Below are 11,156 nucleotides of genomic sequence, written 5' to 3' on the forward strand. Positions count from 1 at the left end.
ACATATATTTCACTTGACAGGAAGGGTATGAAAAATGTACTCTGAGAAGTAACTAGTCACTAAAGCTGTCACATTAATATGGTGGAGTAAAATGTACAATATTTGTCTCTGAGATTTAGTGGGAAGTATAAAATGTAAATACTCAAGTAAGGTAGGCCTACAAGTATTATAGCTAGTTTGTACTAGAGTACAGTTACAATACTTGAGTACTGTTCTTAGTTCAATATCACCGCTAGGCTATAGACACCAGGAGGTGTTTTTTTTTTTATCATGTATGAGTACAGCTGCATCCTAAACGCAGCTATATCGTTTTTCTGAACACTTTTAACTAGTGACTCCTTCTCACTCACCTGAACTGGTCTCCTCATGAGTTTCAAGTCTTGTTAAACTAGCTAGCTAAAAGAGAAGAGTTCGAGTCAGCTCTTACAAGAGCTTCTACATCTATCTACCAGCCTTAAGTTCACTCACAAGTGAAAATAACCGCTTTACTGTTCTTCTAAAGTAGATGACAATCACATGTTGATTCAAAGATATTCCCCTCTGTAGATAGGCCACCCAGCGCAAAATATCCAGCCATTAAAACACTGTGTTTTGATGGCAAAATCGCTAGGCTTCCGGTAACTGTCTTCCTAACTGTCGTATCCAGACGGGAACCCGAGACCCGCGAAAGATCTCGCGAGAGTGATCACCTTAACCCAAATTATGATTTTTCACCAGCCCACACCAAGTTTTTTCTGTTCCCAAATCTTCTGAGATTTTAAGCATAGCGCTGTCACATTACAAAACATGATAACCTTTATTAGCTTGAACAGCGAGAACAATGAAAGACAAGTCGTTCAAATCCCGCGAGAGTTCCATAAATCCAGGGATCCTTTCTAGATACGACCCTTCCTAACCCTCCAACTTGACATGTATCCATAGCAACCACAGTAGCTACAGCAGGTCCGGTCATCTCACAGCGCATCCCGTTATGTTTCCTGGAGGCTAACGGCTGAGGATACGAAAGCAGAAACTTATGGGGAAATAAAAGAAAATGGAAATACAAGTTATTTAAGTTCATGTGTTGTTTTGGGAAGTCATGACGCCCTCACAGAGAGCCCGGTACCATGGATGCGAGGCGGCTCGTAACGCTAAATGGAGAATTGCAGGTGAGCTGATGGTCGAACTGTATTGATTGATTTCACTTAATTGCAACAACAATTTTTAAAAACAAGTAAAAGCCTTGCTTATTCTGCTGTAAACGAATCTGTCTTTAAACTGGAATTCTAATAATCAAAATTTAAATTTCTTATTAATTAAAAATCTTGTGTATTATTTAGATATATATCGTATAATCTATATGGCACTTCTGTTATGTTTATATATTTCTCTTATCTCAATAACCCACTGCTGTAACACAAGAATTTCCAAATTAGGGATCAATAAAGTCAAATCAATAAAGACTATCTATCTATGTATCTATGTATCTATCTATATATCTATCTATGTATCTATCTATCTATCTATCTATCTATCTATCTATCTGTCTGTCTGTCTGTCTGTCTGTCTGTCTGTCTGTCTGTCTGTCTGAATTATCTGTCTATGTTAACTAGACCACAGACACACTGTCTTTCTTTTAAGATTTTGACTCTGTGTGAGCTGTGAAAATGTGTAATATTATGATTTAAGTGACAGTTATTACTATAAGAAGGGTCCTGAAATCTTATTCCATCCCCCACCCCATCACACACAGTCAACACATACACACACAAAGACACTCAAAGAAGGTCCCACGATCCCCAAGAAAAGGCTGATTCATACTCTCTTGACCGGCCACAGCTGGCTCTTTATGAGATGTTTAAGCTGAAGGACATGGAGTTTTTCTCTGTCCGCTGTGAAAAGGCTTTATTGTTAAGTGCGTGCCTGTGTGTATGTGTGTGTGTGTGTGTGTGTATGTGTGTGTGTGTATGTGTGTGTGTGTGTGTGTGTGTGTGTGTGTGTGTGTGTGTGTGTGTGCTGTTGCTCACTCTCGGGGGCCAGTGGTGTCTTGTTAAAAGGGGGAGCTGGTCATGTTAGAGGTATAGGGGTCTTGTGTTTCGGTCTGTTGGTCTGCATCTGGAAACATAACAAAAAGCTAACCCCCGCTGACTGGACGGATAGCATCTCTCTGTCTCCCTCGGTGCCAGAAAGTGAAACGTCAAAGATGCTGTGTGTCTCTAATGCTTCATTAATCATGCAGATTCAGCTGAGTCCTAATCAGGTCAACCAAGCTTTTGTTAAGTTGTGTATGTGAACGTGTGTGTGGGTTTTCATGACTTAAGGAAGCCTAAATAATTCAGCCGGTGGGGCAAGGTGCTTGAAGAATCTCGAATGGCCCTTGCACTCCATGTGATGGAAAACACTCAAATCTGATCAGCCGGATTTGTTTTCACACACAGACACACACACACTCACACAGGGCGAGGAGATGGTGTTGTGTTACTTATGAGTTTTTCTTTGAGTCTAGAAGAAAACAATGGTGCCATGACGTCAGTGTTATTAAGTACACTTTCAATAGTCCAACTCTCACTTTCTGTCTTCCAATCCTGTCCTCCTCTGTCCCTGCTTTAGCTCCTCCTGTCCCCCTGTTGAAGCGTGCTGGTGGGGCACCCCAGCCATGGCCGCTTCACCACCCACATCCTACAGGACAGGCACACAGGTCCCACGTCCCTCCTCCTCCTCCGCCACCACTTCCTCCCCACCTCCCTCTCTTCCACACCCGGCATGCAGAGGAGAGCGCCGAGAGGCCCCACCTGGTCACTATCGTCCGCCCTTGTGGTCAAAGCACATTACGCAAGGTGAACTCAATATTTACCACTTTTGGTAGCACTTAAAGTAAGGCATCATTAATGAAGGGTTTAGAGGTTGTGACTAATGCTTTAAAAAAAAAAATCAAGTGGAAATTTATTTATTTAGCCCAGTATTACAATTCTACCTTTTCAATTTCTAGCTTTCTTGGGGCCCTATTTAGTGAAACTATGGTGGGGATTCCAAACCCTTTATAGTGGTCCAGGTCCAATCTAGTGTACTAAGAGGAAAAGAGTCTAGATCTGTGAAAAGCTTTCACTATTCTTGTTCTCTCAAATTCAAATCAAACATCTTAATTTGACCCCAGCAATTTAAATCTACTAAAATGATGATGAATGGGGAAAACAGGAGCTCCTCTACATCAAGAAATTTACAGGTACAAAATCTGCATCTGCTAAATTCACTTAAATGATACTGATGCTGCATTTTCCTTAAAATGTCAGTTTTAAATGTTAGGAACAAATTTGTTGTTGAAAAGGACATTTGAAAACAAATCCATACTGTTTCAAATTTAACTAATTTGTGTTGCTTACTTTCGACTGGAAAAAATAAGACCTTCCCCACTTATGAAACCCAAATAGTCAACGTATAGCCTGGAAGCCTGGAAGAAACCTCAGGGAGAGCCTCAGAGGAGGAATCCCCCCTCCCAGGATGGACAGACATGCAATAGATGTAGCGTGTACAGAGCAATGCCTTCAGTAAGAAAGTTTAGTTTATTTGGTATAGCATCTTCCACAGGGCAAGACCACAAAGTGCTTCACAAAGTGCAATAAACCAAAAGTGGCAAACACACCTTAAAACACAAAAATACAAACACTAGACAGCACAAGGTGAGACAAAGGCCATTTTGAATTAATAAGTCTTCAGCTGCTTTTTAAAGGCGTCAACACAGACTGCAAATTGTCCACAGGAACAACGTTTCACCCTGTCAAAGCACTTCAAAAGCACAAATTGTTTTCAGCTAAGAGCGAGGGACAACCCGTAAACCCTGGTCAGAAGACCTTAGCAGCCCACTGGTGATATCAGAATGGAGCAAGTCAGAGATATTCTCAGGAGCCTGACGATACAGGGTTCTATATGTGAAAATAAGCCCCTTAAAATGAATCCTGAGCTTGAGGGGAGGTCAGTGTAAAGAATATAAGATGGGTGTGACGTGAGTTGTCTTGTTGGACCTGGTCAACAGACTTGCAGCAGCCTTCTGGATCAGTTGTAAACGGTTCAAAGATTACTTGCTGAGGCAGGTGAACAGAGAATTGCAAGTCTAGCTGGGATGATTTAAAGAGTTAATGATCATTTCTAGCTCAGCATGTGATACAACAAATCTGAGTTTAGCAATGTTTCTAAAAAGGAATAGTGACTGAATTGATTTTACTTACAGTTAAAATAATTCAAGCTTCACTGACTCCACTCTATACAAATGTTTAAACTGGAATGGCAGTAATAAATAGCTGAGAGTAATTTATATGGTAAAGAATTACATAACTTAAGTTATATAACTGTCACCGTTGTCTCTTTGTCTTTTAGGTAACTGTTCTGTTGAACCGTAGAGGTGTGGTGTCCTTCGAGCAACTGCTATTGGATATCTCTGAGGCATTGGGGTTTCCTCGTTGGCACAGAGCCAGAGTCACACGCCTGTATACGACCCACGCACGAGAGGTGAGGTTCACCCGCGCAAGCCACATTAACCTGTTAGGGAGCCCTGAGGCAAACATGGCCTGATGGGTTCTCAAAATCAAATAAAAATCAAATCAAACTATATAACAAAGTCCAGTACAGCACTGTACCATCAGTGTCAGCTTGTTGATGTAAATCCTATTAAAGCAAATTCTTCCTGATACTGACGGTATTTTGTTGGCTCTGTGTCCTCTTTCTTTGTCACTTTGGCAACCATGTTTTCAACTGTATTACAGCTACGTTTAAACCACACATCCATTTTCTTGATTTTTTTTGTCTGTCATTCAATACAGAAACTGGCATCCCACTCTCAGTGAACGTGACTGTGATTGCTGCTTTCTGATTCAGTTTTTGGCAGTTAACATTTGCATTGAAAACAAGACTAATGAATATAAAATGTGTTTTTAATCAAAGTTACATTTACATTTTTATTGAATTTATTGTAATTATTTTAGGAATCATGCATGACTGATATTTTTTAAATTAACATTTAAAAAAATCTCAAGCATCCCCTGCAGTACTCCAAAGTACCCCTAAGGGTACCAGTACCCCCATTAAAGAAACACTGTACTAGGTAATTCTAAACATGGAAGGGGAAATTGTCTTGTAATGCAGACCTGGTTCCAGAGTCTGTCATAAATTCTTATGCTTTTTCTTTTTCTTCACAGGTGAAAGGAGTATGTGATTTCTTCCGAGGCGAGGTGGCCTTCCTGGCGCTGGGGAAGGCTCGTCCAGAGCTGAGCAGTGTGCAGGAGGCCCTGGAGGAGCTGTTTCCAGATCATTCACATTACCGGGCTGGTGCTCTACGGGCCTGGGAGAAGAGACTTCGTCCAGTGCCAGATAAAGCAGCTAAGGCCGACAGTGGATACAGTGAGGGGACGGATGGCAGCGAGACACACGCTAACCCAGAGACACACCAGGACACGAATACACATGTCAAAAATCATACTAACACACACACAGTTTCACAGTCACCTCACCATTCAGACACACATCAGCCTGGGAATTATAACTCAGATGCTCAGAAGTATCATAAAAAGAACTCATGCAGAAAACCTGCTCACCAGCCCAACCACCTGCAGAGACTGCGTGTGAGGGTCGGGGTCAGAGAGCGACAGCCTTCTGTAATTGGTCCGTTTAAACATGAGGAAGGTGTCAGAGAAGCAGACATACCCTCTCCTACACTGTGTGAAAACTGCTTAGCAAGGAGAGTTAAAAATCAGGGTCCAGAGCGGATCAACCCACTGTCAGGGAAGGTCCCACTTCCGCCAGTAGCGAGGAAGCAAAAAGAAAGATCTGACAGAGAACAGGAAGTGAGAAAAGCGTACCTTCATAGTAGCCCCCCACCTCCTCAGCCAATCAGCAGAGAGGAAGAGGAGAAGAATGTTCCCCAGTTGCAACTTTCTGATCCACCTCCAAATGTGGGTCATGCACATGAGGACATACAGCAGAGCACAACCTGTGACCTCCCCTCAGACGGCAATGATGTCACCCTGGCAGACATTGAGCGTTGCTATGACATTGGACGTGTGGTCGGAGATGGCAACTTTGCGGTAGTGCGAGAGTGCCGCCGTCGTGACAATGGACAAACCCTCGCCATGAAAATTGTTGAACGCTCCAAGCTAATTGGTCGAGAGCACATGATGCAGAACGAGCTGAGCCTTCTGGGTAGCCTCTGTCACCCTCGGATAGTGCGGCTGTTTGCGCACCACCACACACACACCCACTCCTACCTGGTGATGGAGCTGGTGAGTGGAGGGGATCTGTTTGAGGCCATCAGTGAGAGGGGGAAGTTTTCAGAGCCGGAGGCTGGACTGATGGTGTCAGATGTGAGTGAAGCACTGAATTACATCCACTGCAAGAGTATCGTCCACCGAGACGTCAAACCAGAAAACCTACTGGTGAGTATCAGTGAGTGTGAGTTCAGAATTATGGATTTGTACCAATCAGTGTTATATGACCCAAATAAAAACACTAGACTTGGAGCACCCTTTCATCATTTATTATGGTAACATGTGGTAAGCAACATATGAAAAATGCTGTTAATGCAGTCTATATAACAAGGGGGTTTATGTCAAAAGTATCAGTGTCAGTTTAACTAGCTAGTTTCATAACAGCACACAGATACAATCTTGTCAAGGAAAATCAAGTCCTCATCGTTTTTCAGGAAGATGTAACCTTTTATTGGATGGTTTGCCTGGAAAAACACAGAATTTCTTGATTAGTTATGTGGTTATAGCCAGCAGCAGTTAATTAAGCAAAGTTGGCTACTCTATGCCATGAATGCAGAGCTAGCAGTAATCACATAATAAGTGGCTGTGAACATATGAACGTGTCGAGAAGTGTTGCTCCTGAAGGTGATGCTTGTTCGTCTTACGGCTGCTGCCTATGCCATGTGAGACTTGCTTTTTATTTTGGAGTTACATCTCACCCCATTAGCATCACGTTATGGCAAATGATGATACAGCGAGTGTTCACCATTCCACTGTATTTTTAAATTTGGTAGGATATAAACACCATCGCAATGTCTACCTCCACAACAACTTCTACTATTCAGCCTCTAGCTTTTGCGCCTTATGCCTTGCATTTCTCACTGCAGGTCATGTCACAATTCTATTCTCTAGAATATGGCAGAACTAGAATATAATATTAACAGGTATGTTTTCATCAGTGTATAATCACCTGAAAATAAGAATCATTATTTTGTTATGGTAAAATGGGCAGTTTATATCTACAGAGGCCAAGTCCTCTTTCACAGAGGCTACCATGTCTGAACCACCATATTTCTACAGTAGCCTGTAATGGACAAACCAAACATACAACCTTTTGCATCTTTTCAAGCTTTGTGGCCATTGTACTTTCTGTTACACGTTTGAAAAGGGACGATGAGCCAAGTGGTGTTCAGTAGGTTGCAATCCACAACCACACCACTAGATACCACTAAATACTACACACTAGACACAAGAAAGAAACATGACTGATTGACCAATTTAATTTTTTATCTAATAATATCCTTCATCCGGAATGGACTTAAAAGAACCATTCATATTTCTTTTATTTAAACAGCAAATCTCACCTAAAATTCAAAATTCAATTCTTTACTCTTTATTGTTCTTTGGTTAATGGTGTAATTTTATGTGACATAAGTCAGGGTGTATTCACTGACCTTTTATTCATCTTCTGTCAAGACTCATTTTTAATACTTGGTCTGGCCTTACATGTCACACTGTGATGTTGTCAGACTAGCAAAAAAAAAACAAAAAAAAACAAAAAAACAGCGACAAATATGCTGGTGTCCTTGGAGTCAATTTGAATTTTAAAAATATAGGCTCAACTTTACCTCAGTGCATGATTCTGTTTCCATCTGTATCTTGTTTTTCTTGTTTTCTCTCAGATAGAGCGTGTAGCTGCAGGCATCTGTAGGCTGAAACTGGGAGATTTTGGTCTCGCTATGGTTGTGACTGAACCAGTCTTCACCATATGTGGCACACCCACATATGTCGCCCCAGAGATTCTCTGTGAGACAGGTTAGTGCTTTTTACTGCTGTATAAATCACAGTATACATCCCCTTTTACTTTTAAATCTGCCTTTGCATCACTTGACTGGAACATATTACAGAAAAAAAACTCTGTGAAGTCTCCTCTGAATGCTTTCAAATGTATTTTGAAAGATCTGCAAACAGAATAGTTGGGGTGTGAGCGCTTCAACTGATATAAACTTTTAGTTTTTGGGATGTTTTTGTAGTGCTTGTATTGTTTTATATCTGTTTAAATTTACTTGTTCTTATTTTGTATGGTTGCCTTATGTCAGTGGGACCCTTCCTGGTTAAATAAAGATTAAATAAAGCTAAATATGAGTGATTCTTATTTTAAAACTCTTCCTAAAGTCGTACTGAATTTAGTAATATTTTCTAAAATAACTGTGGTTTGACCCAACAGGTTATGGTGTTGCAGTGGATGTATGGGCTCTAGGTGTTATTCTCTATATCTTGCTGTGTGGATTTCCCCCATTTCGCAGTCGGGATCGAGACCAGGAAGAGCTGTTTCAGCTAATAAAACAGGGACACCTCCACTTCCTGTCCCCCTACTGGGACCCCATCTCAGAAGGTGACGATTACGGAAAGCAAAAGTGTACTACAGCAAATGCATACAAACAAAAATAAATTATATATTTCTTATTCTGTTGTGTGTGTTTGTGTGCAGAGGCCAGAGGCCTTGTTAGAGCTCTGCTTCAGGCAGACCCCACAGTGAGGCTGACAGCAGAGCAGACCTCGCTGCATCCCTGGGTGAAGGCTATGACTTCAGTCTGCAGGCAGAGGGCGCTCACAGACAAAGATCAGAGGAACACAGCAGATACAGATGGAGCAGAACTAGTCCAGAGAACAACTCAGACCAATGCAGCAGAAACAATAACAGACAAAACACCGGGACACACCAGCAGTGGGGTGGAAAACAGACAGAAAGAGCTCAGCATACATGATGAAAGACAAACTGAGATGAATACAGGAAGAAGACAAGATGAGGATGAACCATCACATCAACAACCAAAAATAACAAGTACAGTTCTCACCAAATCTCCACAGCTCAACATGCAGACACCTTCAGAGGCCACACCTGGTCCACAGAGACCAGAGTGCCCCTCTTCAGACTCTGGCTCACCCAGCAGCCAAGAAGTACAGGATCCAGGTCTCACCCTGTCAAACACAGACTGTGATCCTGGCGGCCCGACCAGCCAGAGTATTGAACTTGTTGACCCCCCTGCCCAAACGGAGCCTCCATCCCAGATTAAAACTGGAGTAGATGATTCTGGAGAAAGATAGTTGATTGTTGAGTCTCACACCCCAGTAGTCAAGTATTGATGCTTTGGGTTGTGTCGATTGTTAAGTCTCAAGGATTCTCATTTCCATGCCTCCTGTTCATTGTCACTGACAAAAAATGTTTAAACTACCCTTTGTTAACCTGTAATGAGCAAGCTAACAACTGATGTAGTTTTTTGGGGTTTTCTGAAAACAAAGATTTCCTCTGCACTGAGCTGTGCAGCAGTGCCTACATTTACCAGAATGCATTACAGGTGAGCATGTGACATCCACATCCCTGTTGCCGTGTAATCACCACCATAGCCTATAGCTATTACTTTGTTGGCCAAAACATAGTGTTAGGTGACAAAAATACTTATCTAACATGCCCTCAGGCTACCCAGAGGTGGAGACTAGAAATCCAAGCTGAAATAGCCTGTAGTTATTCCTTGCATTTAGTGACATCACTGGAGACCAGATTTTGCAGCAGGAGAGCCCTACTATAGCAGCACTGGGGAATTTATTGCTTCAACTGACTATATATACCATCTGCACTGACATCACTGACAGACCTCCACATGAAAAATGCAGAATATTCCTTTTAAGACAAACAAAACAAAACAGCCAACAAAGGTCACCTCCTGGCAGGTCACTCAAGGCACCACCACCCATCCCCCACCCCAGCAGCAGCTTCTTCATCTCACTCTCTCCATCAGCAGAACTTCACCTCTCCCCTGAACCAACCCACCACAACCACCAACCAGAACCACCGAGCCGAAAAAACCTTGATGAACCGAATGTTCACACCACCCTCACCCACCCACCCACACAGTCTTGACCTCACTGTCAATCTACTGTTTAACCGTGTGATTAGATCAGACTCATCACTTTCATTGTTCCGGACAATACCGCTGATTTCTCGGCAGCTGAAACCTTGAATGACCTGCAGATGATGCGATTTACTCTCTTGGCATTGAATAGGGTCTGATTAATGAGGCGAGACAAATCTCATAAATGTGTGTAATCCATGTATCCTGCAATCATAAACGCATCATGAGATGTTATGCAATGACCCAGCTATGTGTCCGCCTAGGATTACAAGAGGGGGATGGAGTGGCAAATAATGAAGCACTGTGAACACTATGTTGTAATTACTGGAGTAGAGTTGATCAAGTAGGATTCAATGTGCATTTAAACATATTTGCAGTTGATCATTGTGTCTAATGTTGTGTCGTATCCATGAAAAGACTTTTTAGAACATTTCTGAAGTGTTTTTGTTTTGGTTCCGTTTTTTTTCCGCAGACCTTGTTTAACTTTGAGAATATGATATGTTATCGTGTCTGCCATTCCTAGTAGTAGCTATTTTAGATTGTTTGTATGATGACACTGACCCATCCTCTTTTTATACCCTTAGAAGTCTTTGCCAGGATCATATCTAGCAGCATTTGTTTACTATATAAAAATATCTGTACCAAGAACTGTTCATTGTAGTCCTAGTAAAAGTTAGATTCACTTAGCTTTTTCTGACAGTGCATTGTGTTTATTAAACTTAATTTGAATGGGTGTGCATAAGACTGTCATGACACTGTCATAACCATGTCATGACACCTGTTATGAACACGAGGGAGTCTTTATTAGTATTTATGACCATACTGACATTGTATGAGATGTCTTTGTTATGACACCTTCACATTAACCAAGACAAAAATGTCTTTGTTATGACAATAACAGCCAGTGTCAAAATCAAGCACATATGACAGTATGGTGTAATCTTCTTTAAATCTGATAATGTTGTCATCACAAGTATATTGTTGGCTTGGTTAGTTTCAAGTTGTCATGACAAAGACATCTCAAAAAATG

General features: G+C 41.6%; 1 protein-coding gene across 1 annotated transcript; it reads left to right on the forward strand.

Annotated features, from left to right (window-relative positions):
- The first annotated feature begins 990 nt into the window (after positions 1-990).
- dclk3 (doublecortin-like kinase 3) lies at positions 991-10,795 on the forward strand. Its single transcript, XM_084739439.1, is given in 10 exon segments — positions 991-1,148; positions 2,590-2,816; positions 4,351-4,482; positions 5,169-6,401; positions 7,895-8,027; positions 8,440-8,607; positions 8,704-9,319; positions 9,756-9,790; positions 9,903-10,075; positions 10,078-10,795. Coding segments are annotated over 10 exon segments (2,844 nt in total). The 5' UTR covers positions 991-1,078; the 3' UTR covers positions 10,135-10,795.
- Positions 10,796-11,156: the final 361 nt, after the last annotated feature.

Source organism: Lutjanus erythropterus, chromosome 16 (assembly GCF_056507025.1).
Source record: "Lutjanus erythropterus isolate fLutEry1 chromosome 16, fLutEry1.hap2, whole genome shotgun sequence".
In the NCBI taxonomy this organism is placed as follows: Eukaryota; Metazoa; Chordata; class Actinopteri; order Lutjaniformes; family Lutjanidae; genus Lutjanus; species Lutjanus erythropterus.